Genomic DNA, 17,036 nt, shown 5'->3' with positions numbered 1-17,036 from the left:
TAATAATCTTGATAGATGCGTTGGTAATTTAATTACGGACGCATAGGAAAAAGAATCACCTAAAACGGACTTACTAATTATAAGTTATGGTGGTTTTAATTTTGGACTTGATAAAAGGTTGAGCTGGGCAAGTGCGGCAGCAAATAAAGGAACTTTCTGTCAAAAATAGGGCTAGGTGTAGCGCGACGCCCCTTAGTGTACGGCGACACCTCCTAATTCCGAGTTTTTTTTTTTAATTTTGTTGTTTTGACTCATGAAACTTGTTTTAACATGTAATTAACTTATCAAAACTAACTTTCATGTTGGTTTTGAATTTAGGTGATCGAATTAAGCTCACGGATGAAGATCAAGCAAGTTCCAAGAACCGAACACACATCTTTTGAAGCTTCCGCTATGATCTATTTTGTTTCAGCTTATATGAATCATGTGAATACTTAATACTTCGTTTGAATGTTTTAAATTAGTATGGTAGTCGACCTAGATACTATGGTTATGTAGGTTTATCAACTTAAAAAGTTTTTGTAAGGACACATTTTGTATGAAGTGTGTTGTTTAAATATTAAAAATTTAAATTTATAACATGGGTGTTACAAGTTGGTAATCAGAGCTCAAGGTTGTCAACAAAGTGTGTTTGGTTCAAGCTTGATCAAACATCCGGTAAGAATTAGTTATTTTGGTAGATTTTATTAAATGTAAGAAAAAGGAATGTGAATTGACGTGAATGGGAAGGGTGTGTTAACACACTCAAACCCGGAAGGTGCATTAAATGAGAACGGTTAAAGCAAGTTATGAATTTGGCTAAACCGAAGTGAATAAAGTATATGTTATAAATGAAATGTTTAACAATTGGTATAAACATTTCAGTTTCAAAGATGACGGAAAAAGGTAACAACGATGCGGTGCCGATAGTCACCGAACAAGTAAAAGAAGTGATTGCCGAAGAGGTAGGAAAGGCAATAAAAAATAGTCTATTCGGTTTCATAGACAAGATCCAAAACACGGTGTTTTCAGTAGTTGAAGAGCAGATTAAAAGGTTGGAAGACAATGTCAACCTAGTGAAGGAAAAGTCCAGAGATCAGAAAGGGTGCTCATACAAAGAATTCATGGCGTGTAAACCGCCAATTTACAACGGGGAGGTTGACCTGATAATATACCAAAGATGGCTAAGTGATGTTGAAAGGGTATTTGAAAGGACCCACTGTGACGTAAGCGATTTTGTGGCTTACGGTACGGGTCAAGAGGCCAAGCAAAAGATTGGTGGGACAATAAGAAGAAGGAGATTGGGAGTGAGGCAGCGAAGACGATGACATGGGACGAGTTTAAGGTGCCATTCCTTAAACACCACAGTCCCAAGGCGGTCATCAACAGAATCAAGGAGGAATTTATCCAGTTAAGGCAAAAGGGTGAATCAATTGATAAGATCACGGGTATCTTTCTTAACAAATCGAGATTATGTGACGAGTTAGTGATGACCGAAGAGCAGAAAAATTACTACTATAACATGCTAAGTGCCGAATATCGGGAGTTCATGACTCCCTCAAAATACGAGACTCTCACCAAGATCATAAACACTGCTCGGGAACGGGAGATTGAGCTGAAAAAGCAGATAGAGCGGAGTGAAAGAAGGGCGGTAGATGTTAACCCAAGCCCTACTAAGAAGGCACGAACAACGGAATCGGCAGAGAAGCCGGATGTGAAAGGCGGATCACCGAGTTGTAAGGTATGTGGAAAGGGGAATAAGGGCGAGTGTCGCTTTAAGGATAAACCATGTCCCATATGCGGAAAAACAGGGCATACAGCTCCGCTATGCCCGGGGAAAGTTTTGGTTTGTTACAAATGCTACCAACCGGGTCACAAGAAATCTGAGTACCCGGAGTTGGACGGGAAAAAGAATGAGAAGGGTGTGCAGATGGAGGCATAAAAGGCAAGGGCCAAATCTTTCCAATTAACCACAGTCGAAGCAAAGACAGAACCTGATGTCGTTTCGGGTATGTTCTTGTAAATTCAACTTTAGCACAAATTTTATTCGATACGAATGCGAATGATAGTTGCATATGGGCATATATGAGTAATTGACATAAGTTAAAGAGATAAACGTTAAACTAAAATTCAGTTTTAGTAAGAAACAACGTTTAACATGATGTGTGTAAAATGCAACATATAAAATACATCAAATAAGGCATAAAACTAACCCTTTTTAAGTACTAATGTTGGAAAAAGAGTGCTTTTGTCTTCCTTTTGTATTTTCAGGATTAAATGAGCTCAAATTCACAAAAGAAGCAAAAAGACAGCTAAATCTAACATAAATACAAGAAAAGGAACACAAGTGGATTACCCGACCCCTCAACGACATCCTCCCAAGCAAAATAGAGAAGACAGAAGACTGAACACGCCCCGTGCTCAGCCAGCACGGGGCCGTGCCCAAGAAGCAGCAGAAAAGACAAACCTATAGAAGCTTCTATTGCCCACCACGGGGCCATGTCCAGCGGACACGGGGGCGTGGCGAAAGTACAGCAGGCGCATTAATTGTAATTGCGAATTACAATTAATGAAGAGAGAGAATGTCAGACAGGCACGGGAGCGTGTCCAGCGGACACGGGGCCGTGCCCAGCCTTCTGATCAGCCTATAAATAGGAGTGCTTGGTTTCATTGCAACTCATCCCTTGGCACACCACCTCTCTCACACTTCATCCACCACCCACCACCACCATAACACCATCATCCACCACCATCATCCATTGTCCATCATAGAGTGTGTGAGTCGTCTCGGGATCCAAGATTGATCGTAAGAGTTCTTGACAATCAAGGCCATGTTTGCCTAAGTCTCTTACATCACTTGGTGAAGACAAGTGTTTAGTATAATACTTTTTATTTTTAATCTTTTGCACTTTTTATTTGGTTTTGTATTAATGACTTTAATAACTAGTTGCTTATGTTGAAGGTGATCTTTCCTTATCGTTTGTCCGTGGTGTCTTGGCATTATTTTACTGTCTATATAAAATAAAAGATTTTCACCATTCATATCTCCACGGTCTATATGGAGGTATGTTGGCTACCTGGTCGGGGGTTAAGGGAACGGTTTGGTAAGGGTCTTGCCCTTGTTCAGCGTTTAGAGGTCCTGCAAGGGACCTGGGTCAATTTTAGTAGGATCCCCTTCAATGCCCATAGGTATTGGATGGCGGGGATCCAAACTATTTGACCCCCTCATAAGTTAACTACTATTAATACTATAACCCGGCTATTTAGGACTGTATCCCTGCTGACTCAGACTACTTAGTCGAGGGTAACGTCACCGCCAAAAGCGGGGCCTACCATAATTTGCATTAATAACTTAATTCATTATCTTCCAATAATCCAACCCTTTAGGATTGTATCCTTGCTGACTCAAACTACTGGGTTGAGGGTAACGTCGCCTTCAAAAGAGGGGCCAACTACAATAACTAAGATAATCTCTTAAACAAGTGCAAAAGTGCGAAAATAATCAAAGGTTATACTAATACACGAGTCGGATCCAAGTGATTCATCTTGTCTATCTGTTTTTATTTTATTTTTATTTTTCAGCATTTAGTTAGTTTTTATTTTCTTAGTTTAAAAACCTTTTCTAACATTTTGATTTGATTAGACGTTGAGGATAAACTGGTACTAAAAGCTCTTGTGTCCTTGGACGACCTCGGTATCTTACCAACACTATACTACGTCCACGATGGGTGCACTTGCCCATATGTGTGTTTAGTGTTAGTAAATATCGTGTTTTATAAATTTAAAACTTGGCTAAAAGTGTAAAAAGGGCTTAAATATACATCAAAAAATATATCGCACTTACGCACATCAAGTTTTTGGCGCCGTTGCCGGGGACACAAGGATTTTAAGAAAGCTTAAAATCAACGGCCTAATCAGTTTTTCAAACCTTTTTAAAACGCGCGCACATTTTTCCGCATTTTAGTTTAGTTTGCATTTACAGTAGCCTGAACACGGGGCCGTGCTCACTGAACACGCCCCCGTGCTGCATATTTTTTAGTTAGATACCCAGATACAGAGTCTGAACACGGGGCCGTGCTCATTGAACACGCCCCCGTGCTCAACGTGACCAGTAACTTTAAATAAAACGCCCAGATACAGACCCTGAACACGGGGCCGTGTTCACCAGACACGGGGCCGTGTCCAGCCTTCTGTTTCCGTCTTTGTTTTTGTTTTCTGGTCCCGAGACTCAGTTGTGATCTGCTGAGTGATTCTTATGGATCAATACTCAGGAGGTTACAACTATACCTATGAGGAGGATGATTATATGAGAGACTATTGCACTAATTGTGGAAACCCGCACTCGGTACAATATTGTAAATTGTTTCAACCATCCACTTCATACAACCATTATGAGGAGCCCAGGTACGAGCCATCAACTTCATACACATCCTATGAAGACCCAAGGTATGAACCTTCTCCCTCATACTCATATTTTGATGAACCAAGGTATGAGCCTTCGTACTCATACTTTGAGGAGTCAAGATATGAACCACCACCTTCATACACTTATTATGAGGAACCATGGCGTGAACAACCCACCTCATATGAGTACTATGAAGAACAAAGTTTCGACCCTTATCCATCAGATACTTACAATGAAGAACAATGGTGTGAACCATCTACTTCATATGGGTACTATGAGGAGCCAAGGATCGAAAAACCGGATTCAAGCTTTGAGGATCCCAATTCTTTCTCTCTCACCGAAGTGACCAATAGGATATTAGAACACATTAAAACTATCGAACGTTGCATAAAAGAATCTCACGCAAGGGAAGCGGAGTCCCGTGCAAAAGAAGAATTAAATTTTAATAATAACGTAGAGATAGTTGAAAATGTAAAAATGGAAGAACAAGAAAGTGAAAAACTGACACATGAGTTAAGCAACGAAAAAGGTGAGGCCGATAATGTTAAATTTCAAGAAGAGTCTAATTTCGAAGAAATTAATCTCTTGTCACCTTCTTTCGAAAATCATTGTTTAGTAACCCCTTATGCCAAGTTTTTAAAAGAGTTAAACACTAGTGCTAAAATTGAAGAAATGGTAAGTGTTAAGTTAACAAATGATCAAACCTCGCTAATAAAAGAAGACCCTTTTGAAATTAACATCACACCGGTTCCATGTTTCTTTCAAAATTCCTTTATTAGTAATATCACCATTAATAAAGATCTTTGTGTTAACATAATGCCTAACTATATTTTTGAAAAGTTTATGAAAACTTAAACATGACGCAATGCAATGCAATCATGGTCATAAAAGTAATATAGAATATAATCATATTATAGCGCGATTACGGGATAGGAGATCATAAACTCGTATAAGTCCGATTATAGCAAAGGGGTAGACCCAAGTTATCGGGGCATGAGATGACGGTGACTAATCAGTCTAGCCGATAAGACCCTCCATGGTCAAAATAGTGTTGTGGTTTATACAAAACACTTGTCAAATACCGGGTTAGTATGGGGTAAACATGTTTGACGAACTCATACTATTGAGTGGTTGAATGACAATTTGGACAAATAGGAGATGAGATAAGAACCTGTAACACCCCGAAAACGGGTTTGGTAATCAAACCACGTTAATACTAAAAGACGGGTAAAATACCGTTAGTGATGAAAATTTACCCGGTAAATATTAGGATTTAAGTAAATAAACCTAATATTAATTAAAAGGAGAATAAATACTTTGAGAAAAATAAGTTTATAAGAAGCCCGAGTTAACGGGACTTAAAATAAAAAAAAGGGGTTATAACTCTCGAAACCCACTAAGTAACTAGGAATATCAACCTAGTTAATTATGTGGTTTGAAAACAATAAAGAAAACTTGGTTTATAATCCTTTTGATAACTTTAAAAACTTGAGGGACTAAAAGTGTTAAATGAGAAAATAGTTTTAATTTAATAAAAATCAAAACACCAAAACATACACTCATGTGTGTGTTCTGGTCGTGATTTACACAGGAGCCAAGAAGGGTTCTTTTCAAAACCCTAAACTCACTAAAATCCATCAAAATCTAAGGGAAATCGAGCTGGAAATTAGGGCTTTAACTAAATTCATGACCAACCATGCTAGGAGATCACAAGGTATGTTGAATTTTATCATTTGGTGATATCTTGAAATTTGGATAAACATTCATGAACGAAATTCTTGTGTGCATGATGAATATTATAGTTGAATTGATATGAGTATGAGTCTAGGAACAAACCCTAGATGAGAACTTGATGAATTAGTGTCATAAATTAGAGATTGAATGATTACCCATATATGTGTTAAGTGGATTTTTATGATATTATGATGAACACTTGAAAAGTGATGGTAAATCTGAGAAAAATTGATGATGAGATATAAGTTCTAGATGTGCTTAATGCACACAAGACATAGAGGTTTGATTTTGATGTTAAAACTTGGTTAATGGTTAACCATGAATTGGATAATAGATGCGTATGAATCTCGCCTACAAGGTGCTCGTTAAAATTCCTAAGTGAAATCGTGTTGTCTACTAGTTTGTATGTAGAGCTTGATTTGATGATTTCATGAGTAGTGGGTTTATGACAAATCTTTGATATGTATGAAATTAAACATGATGGTATATGAGAATCACCATAATAGAAGTTGAATATATGTTAATTTTAGTTCTAGTTCTCAAATTGACAAAGATGAAGTTGAGAAGATGATAAAATTAGGATTCATATGATGACTTCTTGAAATAGATGATGTTTTTGACATCTCTTAGCCTACAATCATTGTGTTATAGGTTTCTAACCATTAACAAATAGTTTAATAAGGGTTTTAGCCATGGAAAAGTGTTGCATTTGATGATTTGGGTCGAATTCGAAAGAACCCTAAACATGATTTCCGTAGCTTTTTATATGGATTTTTACTAATCTTAAAAAAAATCATATAAAATCAATCGTTTATCCGTTTCGGGTGTTCCATACCTTTTCGGAAAGCTTATGAAGTAAATTTTTACTGTTTTCAATCATAAGAAACAAATGTGGTTGTTAAATAGGTCAAAAAGGCGAATTAAAACTGCTGTTCAGAACTTGAAAGCTGTTAAAAATATGAAAATATAGTTGCTGAGCTGATTTTATAAAAATCATATAAAATCATAGAAAATTCGTTAGAAGGTGTACCTTATATGTTTGCGAAGGTATTGGAGTGTTCTACGATCCATCTTTGAACATGTTGATCTAATTCAGATTTTAAACGGGTCAAAATGGTAAATTACAGCAGCTAAATAGAAAATCGCTGCACATAAATAATGTTTTTATTAACCAAGAAAAAGACATAGGATTGTATATACTTGCTTTAGGCATGAAGTATTGATTGTTGGGAACAAATGACACTTTATGTGACATGCTTAAAGTGTTTAAAATCACTTACTAACTAGTTGTATAAGTAACTTCACTAACGGGTCAAACGGTTAGTGAATGAAAAGAATTATGGTATGAAACTAATTGTTGAATATATGGCATGTTTTGATTGATAAGTGTGTAAAAAAAAGGGGTCCATAGGGTGTTGGCCATTATATAGAATGACCAATCTAACCATCTTATGGATGTTATGATATAGTTGACTCTAAACAAGCTAGGTGGGAGCTTGGAAAGGAACGGGTCAAACGGATCATGGATGCGAAGAATGTTTGCGCGAACGCGAGGTAAGTAAAGCTTACACCCATTTGTAGTAAACGTATGTATTTTATAGATGATAAATGTGACAACCGATTACATTCGAAATTGAAGTTCCAACACTAAGCGATATGAGTCGGAACGAATAAAAATGATCAAAACCACGGTTAATGGTAAAATGGACAAAAGGGTAATTTAGTCGTGAATCGACTAAGAATTTATAAGATTTCTTTAAGGTTACCTTATAGCGAAACTAGTAAAGGGAAAAAGGGTAAATTAGTCACATGTTGACTATATGTAAGTTGGGATTAAAAAGGATACCCATGGTGTAAGCCATAACGAGTTAGATACGTAAGAAGAATGATCTTGTAGTTAAAACTTGAAATGGGATATTAAAAGCCATGTTTTGACATAAGTATAAATGTTTGGTCATAAATACCAAATGGGTCAAATGGTGGTGATGACACCATTTGACAATATCGACTAATGTTTGGTTGTTAAGTTAAATGTTCACAGGAGTGAACGGGAAGTGGATTATTGGAGTTGCTATAAAGTAGCGGCTAATAAAAGAAAGGTACAAAACGGGTCTATATGTTGACTCGAGCCAGGTACGCATTAATTAGATCATGGCGATATGCGTAGTTGAATTTTAGAATATAAGTTACTATGAAATATAGCGATGATATCGCTACATTGAATATTTGGTCAAAAGATGGTTGGAACTCGTTGGTAGTCGTCAAAAAGGAAGGAATTCCGTAGACGAGCCAAACGGGTCGAATAATCAAGTAAGGCATGGTTATTGTTTCGGATTATGATGGTTTGATGGTTGATTTTGAATATTTTATAACATATTAGAAATATGTGGTTTTAATGAAATAGTATCATAGAAAACTGAAAACCGAGAGTCGGGTCTTGGAGTAATGATCAAACAAAACAAAACCTGACATTCCAGGTACTACCGTAAATTACGGTAGAACCGTAATTTACGGTGGTTGTGATATGGTTTACGGAGCAGATCTCCTGGTTTACGGTGACCAGACATTTCCAGGTCTCACCGTAAATTACGGTGATACCGTAATTTACGGTGGATTCAGAATCACTTTTTATATTTTTATTATTTCTAATGTGGCATTAAGCCTTGGGATTATATTATTATATAACAACGTCAAAACTAATGATTTTAACGGTTTTGATCATAGGTGAATGCCAAAAGTGCCCGGATGAAGATCAAGCTCGATGAGGAACCGAACACAATAAAATCTAACACTCGGGATTAAAGCTTCCGCACGGCGTTACGCCATATCTTTTAAACGACGAACTTATTTATATTACGTTGAAAACTTTTAAGTTGTAAAAGTTTTAACTTACTTGTATTTTCTAAGAATACTTAATCGCAACTTCATGTTTATTTTCGTTATTTATACGAAAACCTTAAAAATTATAACATGGGTGTTACAAGTTGGTATCAGAGCCTTGGTTTAAGAGATTCAAGTATGGCGGGAAAGCTATGCTTGGACTTAAACCTTATGCTCTTAGTAAAGAATTGGTGTTCGGTTCGAGGCTTGATCGCGAATCCGGTAAGTACATGTATGTTAATGGTTTAGTATGATTAAAGTTTTGTGAACAACACATAGGGTTATCGTGTAATACACGTTACCCCAATGAAAATGACTGGTATAGTTAACGAAATCACGTGTGTTGACACGTATAGTAAAAAGTCTTGTATTACAATACAGGCGTTTATTAATGTCGAAATTACTAACTTTTGTAAATGTTTAGTTGAAGGATATTTGCACCTGAAGATGGAGAGAGGGTAACAAGTGATGGACATGACGGTGAAACGATCCGAGGTATGACGAGCAGAGCATACTCATCAAGGATCGAAATCGCGTAATGATCGCGAACAAGGATAAAGGCATGGAAGGCCCGTTAGGGCAAGCATTACCAGGTGCACGTCTTAAATTATCGCACAAATAGTAATATGCAACAAACAAGTAGAGAATAACGGTTGCATATATATGGTAAAACTTAGAAAACCTGAATAGGATTCAGGATGAGGTTTCCAAGAGTAAATAAGTAGAAAGAAGTGTTATTCACAATAATGAATAACAAAACAATAACAGGATTAAATTATATAAAAACTTGGACGGAAGTAATTATCCAAGTGTGTAATTCTCAATATAATGCTATTGAGAAAAGTAGCGATCACAATAACGAATGTGATTATATAATAGTTCGATAGAAAGGAAAACATTCTATATGTTCAAATGTAAAACTAGTAAAACTAACGATTGTTGTTTTGCAATTAAATAAAGTTTTCCTAAATAAAAATCAGAGATATGAAATAAATAGAGGCGTTACTTACATAGGGCGTGATGTGAAAACTATAAAAAGGTCATGTGTGTCATGTGTTAATCGCTTACTCTGGCCAAGTAAGTAGTGGCATATGATATCATGAACTTCTTGTAGTGGACGCATTTACATCCGATGTAGTAAGGGTGGGGTGAATGGGCTAACTTAAATGGTACCCAAATGAATCAAATAAGTAAGATTTTTGATAGTAAACGTAAACGTAAGTCGGATGACGAAAGCGTATTACGTAAGAATAACGAGCCCGAGAGAAGGGACAAGGATCAAGTAAAAAAAAAAAATACAGACCGACCAATAGGAATGCTAAGGCATAGGGATAAAAGTTTGACTGTCACAAGTGATGAAATTCACATGGACAAGTCAAACGAAGTGAATAAAGAATAAAGGACTTGATTGAATAAAAGCGATGGATCTCGCTAAGACGACCAAATAAATTAAAATAACGTCTAAAATCATATAAGAATGGTTACTTGAAAATGATTACGGTAAAGATACCCGATGAATGGGTAGGATTTGGAAAGAATGCGTAAACCAAGAGACGGGAACGCGAGATAGAAGGTCAAAAGACTCGGAATATGAGTCATGACTAAAAGACAATGAGAATTTGCAAACAGAAATGTTAATAACTGCGCTCAACTATTTTAAAGTTGAACGGGTCGAATAAAGAATGGAGTTTGATGTTCACAAGTGATGAAATTTCACACGAACAAGTCAAACGAGATAAATAAGGTATAAAAACTTAGTAGTGCAAGCAAGCGCAAACTGAATAATGGAAGCGCGAAACATTAATGAACCTACGTGATGGGTCATAAAGGAATATATATAGGAAAAAAAACGTAAACTAGCGAAACAAAAAAAATGTTAAAAAAAAAAACACTAAGATAAAGAACCCGGGTAATGGGTCATAAAGAAGTATAGGTAAGAACCGGGTAATGGTAAGCGTACGACAAAGTGACGTGTAAATGACGTTAGAAGTCATAAAGTCGAAAAGATAATTCGAAAGAAAACAAATGAAGCCTTAGACTACGGTCAAGGTCAAATGAAATCCAAAAAGTAAAAGTAAATGATTGTAAACATAAAAAGGGTACCTTGACACCATAAATATATATACAGTTAAGTAAAGACACAAATAAAGATGATCTACGGGATCATCTTAACCTACAGGATTATAAATAGTGTTAAAGTTTACGGGACCAAAAGACCTTTGGGTCACAAATAGAAACAAACGAATTGTAGGGGTCTCACCTTAAAAGGGTAAAAAGGTGAAAATCTAAATAAATAGCCTACGAGGCTAAGCGAAAGAACCTACGGGTCATATGGGTTAAACGTGGGAATTGGTTATAATTCCCCGCATTAAATAATAACGGAAAGGAATAGATCCTCTGAAGTAACATTTATAGAAATGAGAGAAAGATGTAAGACAAAAAGGAAACATAAACTAAAAAAAAAATTAATTAAAAAAAAAATTAATTAATTAAAAATTAGTTTTTAGTCAAAAGCAATGTTTTAACAAACATAAGTAGTATGAGGGGATTTAGAAAAATCTAAAACACACATAAGGCCAGAGATGGCAAATTAATATACCCGGATGACGAGGTATGAAGTGACGGCGACTAATTAGTCTAGTCGGTAAAACTATTCGAAGTCAAGATAGTGTCATGACAAATACCAAGCGCTTGTTAATATAGGACAAGCGCAGGATAAAACATGTTAACAAGCCTAACGCGAATGAGCGGTCAAATGACAACTTGGTCAATAAAGATAAAGGATATAAGCTAAAAATAACGGCCCGCAAGGCCTTATACACGAAAGACGTATGCGTCAATATAAATTAAAACGTTAGATCGAAAGGAACGAATGAATATCTTGAAAACGAAACTAAGTTCGTTTAGTCTAAATTAAAAGAAATACGTAAATAAGGTTTCGGGGACGAAACCTCTTTAAGGGGGGTAGACTTGTAACACCCCGAAAACGGGTTTGGTAATCAAACCACGTTAATACTAAAAGACGGGTAAAATACCGTTAGTGATGAAAATTTACCCGGTAAATATTAGGATTTAAGTAAATAAACCTAATATTAATTAAAAGGAGAATAAATACTTTGAGAAAAATAAGTTTATAAGAAGCCCGAGTTAACGGGACTTAAAATAAAAAAAAGGGTTATAACTCTCGAAACCCACTAAGTAACTAGGAATATCAACCTAGTTAATTATGTGGTTTGAAAACAATAAAGAAAACTTGGTTTATAATCCTTTTGATAACTTTAAAAACTTGAGGGACTAAAAGTGTTAAATGAGAAAATAGTTTTAATTTAATAAAAATCAAAACCCCAAAACACACACTCATGTGTGTGTTCTGGTCGTGATTTACACAGGAGCCAAGAAGGGTTCTTTTCAAAACCCTAAACTCACTAAAATCCATCAAAATCTAAGGGAAATCGAGCTGGAAATTAGGGCTTTAACTAAATTCATGACCAACCATGCTAGGAGATCACAAGGTATGTTGAATTTTATCATTTGGTGATATCTTGAAATTTGGATAAACATTCATGAACGAAATTCTTGTGTGCATGATGAATATTATAGTTGAATTGATATGAGTATGAGTCTAGGAACAAACCCTAGATGAGAACTTGATGAATTAGTGTCATAAATTAGAGATTGAATGATTACCCATATATGTGTTAAGTGGATTTTTATGATATTATGATGAACACTTGAAAAGTGATGGTAAATCTGAGAAAAATTGATGATGAGATATAAGTTCTAGATGTGCTTAATGCACACAAGACATAGAGGTTTGATTTTGATGTTAAAACTTGGTTAATGGTTAACCATGAATTGGATAATAGATGCGTATGAATCTCGCCTACAAGGTGCTCGTTAAAATTCCTAAGTGAAATCGTGTTGTCTACTAGTTTGTATGTAGAGCTTGATTTGATGATTTCATGAGTAGTGGGTTTATGACAAATCTTTGATATGTATGAAATTAAACATGATGGTATATGAGAATCACCATAATAGAAGTTGAATATATGTTAATTTTAGTTCTAGTTCTCAAATTGACAAAGATGAAGTTGAGAAGATGATAAAATTAGGATTCATATGATGACTTCTTGAAATAGATGATGTTTTTGACATCTCTTAGCCTACAATCATTGTGTTATAGGTTTCTAACCATTAACAAATAGTTTAATAAGGGTTTTAGCCATGGAAAAGTGTTGCATTTGATGATTTGGGTCGAATTCGAAAGAACCCTAAACATGATTTCCGTAGCTTTTTATATGGATTTTTACTAATCTTAAAAAAAATCATATAAAATCAATCGTTTATCCGTTTCGGGTGTTCCATACCTTTTCGGAAAGCTTATGAAGTAAATTTTTACTGTTTTCAATCATAAGAAACAAATGTGGTTGTTAAATAGGTCAAAAAGGCGAATTAAAACTGCTGTTCAGAACTTGAAAGCTGTTAAAAATATGAAAATATAGTTGCTGAGCTGATTTTATAAAAATCATATAAAATCATAGAAAATTCGTTAGAAGGTGTACCTTATATGTTTGCGAAGGTATTGGAGTGTTCTACGATCCATCTTTGAACATGTTGATCTAATTCAGATTTTAAACGGGTCAAAATGGTAAATTACAGCAGCTAAATAGAAAATCGCTGCACATAAATAATGTTTTTATTAACCAAGAAAAAGACATAGGATTGTATATACTTGCTTTAGGCATGAAGTATTGATTGTTGGGAACAAATGGCACTTTATGTGACATGCTTAAAGTGTTTAAAATCACTTACTAACTAGTTGTATAAGTAACTTCACTAACGGGTCAAACGGTTAGTGAATGAAAAGAATTATGGTATGAAACTAATTGTTGAATATATGGCATGTTTTGATTGATAAGTGTGTAAAAAAAAGGGGTCCATAGGGTGTTGGTCATTATATAGAATGACCAATCTAACCATCTTATGGATGTTATGATATAGTTGACTCTAAACAAGCTAGGTGGGAGCTTGGAAAGGAACGGGTCAAACGGATCATGGATGCGAAGAATGTTTGCGCGAACGCGAGGTAAGTAAAGCTTACACCCATTTGTAGTAAACGTATGTATTTTATAGATGATAAATGTGACAACCGATTACATTCGAAATTGAAGTTCCAACACTAAGCGATATGAGTCGGAACGAATAAAAATGATCAAAACCACGGTTAATGGTAAAATGGACAAAAGGGTAATTTAGTCGTGAATCGACTAAGAATTTATAAGATTTCTTTAAGGTTACCTTATAGCGAAACTAGTAAAGGGAAAAAGGGTAAATTAGTCACATGTTGACTATATGTAAGTTGGGATTAAAAAGGATACCCATGGTGTAAGCCATAACGAGTTAGATACGTAAGAAGAATGATCTTGTAGTTAAAACTTGAAATGGGATATTAAAAGCCATGTTTTGACATAAGTATAAATGTTTGGTCATAAATACCAAATGGGTCAAATGGTGGTGATGACACCATTTGACAATATCGACTAATGTTTGGTTGTTAAGTTAAATGTTCACAGGAGTGAACGGGAAGTGGATTATTGCGTTGCTATAAAGTAGCGGCTAATAAAAGAAAGGTACAAAACGGGTCTATATGTTGACTCGAGCCAGGTACGCATTAATTAGATCATGGCGATATGCGTAGTTGAATTTTAGAATATAAGTTACTATGAAATATAGCGATGATATCGCTACATTGAATATTTGGTCAAAAGATGGTTGGAACTCGTTGGTAGTCGTCAAAAAGGAAGGAATTCCGTAGACGAGCCAAACGGGTCGAATAATCAAGTAAGGCATGGTTATTGTTTCGGATTATGATGGTTTGATGGTTGATTTTGAATATTTTATAACATATTAGAAATATGTGGTTTTAATGAAATAGTATCATAGAAAACTGAAAACCGAGAGTCGGGTCTTGGAGTAATGATCAAACAAAACAAAACCTGACATTCCAGGTACTACCGTAAATTACGGTAGAACCGTAATTTACGGTGGTTGTGATATGGTTTACGGAGCAGATCTCCTGGTTTACGGTGACCAGACATTTCCAGGTCTCACCGTAAATTACGGTGATACCGAAATTTACGATGGATTCAGAATCACTTTTTATATTTTTATTATTTCTAATGTGGCATTAAGCCTTGGGATTATATTATTATATAACAACGTCAAAACTAATGATTTTAACGGTTTTGATCATAGGTGAATGCCAAGTTCATGTTTATTTTCGTTATTTATACGAAAACCTTAAAAATTATAACATGGGTGTTACAGAACCACAGGATACAAGTTACAGTCTGTGAGGATTTACATGTGGAAGACGCACGCATCAGTGCTAATGATAATTTTTGATAAAAAAAGGAAGAGAATGCCTTGAAAATGAAACTGAGTTAGATTGGTCCAAACCAAAGAACTACTTAAAGAAGGTTTCGGGGACGAAACCTCTTTAAGGGGGTAGACTTGTAACACCCCAAAAATATAAATATTATATTGTAAACTAAATATTGGTATTAGTTAAGATAAAATAACTAGGAATAAATAACCTAGTTAGTTAGTGTCTTGACATAATAGAACAAATATGGTTAAAATACCCTCTATAAAACTTGGGTAAAATTAAGGGACTAAACATGGACAAATGAATTAGAGTTTTAATTAAAACAATTACTAAACACAAAACACACACATATGTGTGTTGTTCTGCGATTCCAACAAGAGCCAGGGGAGCTCTCATGCTCAAAACCCTAAATTGCAAGAATTGATCAAATCAAGAGGCCAAATCAAACCCAAATTGAAACCCAATCACAAATTAGTGATCACCTCAGTAAAGTGATCACAAGGTATGTCAAATTTCACATTTTGGTTCCATTTCAAATTCTAGATGAACACATGATATTCGAAATGTCACACCCCCAAAATCCACATGCGGAGTACCATCCGCTTGAGGGCGTGACTGATCAGGATCCAGCCACCAATTATACTGAGCAATTTAATTAATAGTAAAAGTAGTATTCACCAACCACAGGGTTAGCAAATATCATAGTCAAGTTCAAAAGTTTTAAGTTCAATTAGTAACATAAGTAGCGGAAGCATAGACAAAACAGTTTAAAACAAAGTTCATGGTTCAAGTTATTTAGAACCCAACACATGGGTTAGACGACCACTACACATCCCCAAGTAGCAAGCTCATGAGTCACTGGGTACCTGCAAAGCATGCAGTAGGGTATCAACAAAAATGTTGGCGAGTTCACGAGTTGTCCAGTTTTTAATTACCAAAAACTTGTTTCACTAGTTAATTTATCCGTTTATACATGCCATGGGGAGCTACCCCATAAGTAAGCGACTAAACTGTTTTTCCAATACCGAATACTTCATGTGACCGTACGTTTCCGTAAAGTGCCCCGTTTGTCAATGTTCTATCATCATTGACGGATTTGCCAGAGTCTATTAGTTCACTCCCAATCCCATACATGGGCACGGTGTGAGGCTGGTAAGACCTAAATAGCGCTATCAACCAATAACCCGTTCGCCTGGCCCCGGCGACTAATCGGTATTAAGTAGTAGAGACTTAAGTGATAGAGTTTCGTTTAGTGTTGCCCGTTGCATTCCGTATAAACAATAATTAACTAAGAGTTCCCAGTAACAAGGGAAGAAAAGTAAGTTTGTATCCCTCACAAGGGGATAGTGTTGATTTTAGTTCCGTTTCCCAATCCACCGGGAACGCATGCTTTAAGTTGTGAACTCACCTTGGGTTGCTCGACAGATTAGCTTACTTGGTCAAGCTTGCTGGTCACCACGTTCTAACATGGTTACCAGTATAGGTCAGGTTTGGGGGTACAAGTAATCACGTATATCCTACATGTATCTAACACATAGGATGCATGCAGTTATTTATTAAGTTATTGGGCCTGCCCTAATAATTACACGGTTAAACAGTAACAGTTAACACATAGTCCAGTAAAACACATAGTCCAAACATAACGCATTG

At 35.8% G+C, this 17,036-nt stretch overlaps 1 protein-coding gene and 1 long non-coding RNA gene across 3 annotated transcripts; both read left to right on the top strand.

Moving 5' to 3' along the window:
- The first annotated feature begins 1,303 nt into the window (after positions 1–1,303).
- On the top strand, positions 1,304–1,921 carry LOC110888481. Its single transcript, XM_022136007.1, has one exon. It carries the CDS (start codon positions 1,304–1,306, stop codon positions 1,919–1,921), a length of 618 nt encoding a protein of 205 aa, XP_021991699.1.
- A 4,020-nt stretch (positions 1,922–5,941) lies between these two features.
- Positions 5,942–14,859, top strand: LOC110890596. Of its 2 annotated transcripts, XR_004871001.1 has the most exons (4): positions 5,960–6,098; positions 7,588–8,251; positions 9,423–9,591; positions 14,000–14,859. It is a non-coding gene; the product is annotated as an uncharacterized LOC110890596 (long non-coding RNA). The 2 variants fall into 2 exon arrangements; XR_002564622.2 differs by having other exon boundaries at positions 5,942–6,098; positions 7,588–9,591.
- Positions 14,860–17,036: the final 2,177 nt, after the last annotated feature.

Source organism: Helianthus annuus, chromosome 11 (assembly GCF_002127325.2).
Source record: "Helianthus annuus cultivar XRQ/B chromosome 11, HanXRQr2.0-SUNRISE, whole genome shotgun sequence".
Classification (NCBI taxonomy): domain Eukaryota; kingdom Viridiplantae; phylum Streptophyta; class Magnoliopsida; order Asterales; family Asteraceae; genus Helianthus; species Helianthus annuus.
The sequence above is the reverse complement of the archived record's forward strand: the minus strand, read 5'-3'. Positions and strand labels throughout refer to the sequence as shown.

Bases quoted from the DNA above. Each gene is read 5' to 3' on its own strand.
- LOC110888481 (XM_022136007.1), top strand. From the start codon at position 1,304: ATGACATGGGACGAGTTTAAGGTGCCATTCCTTAAACACCACAGTCCC.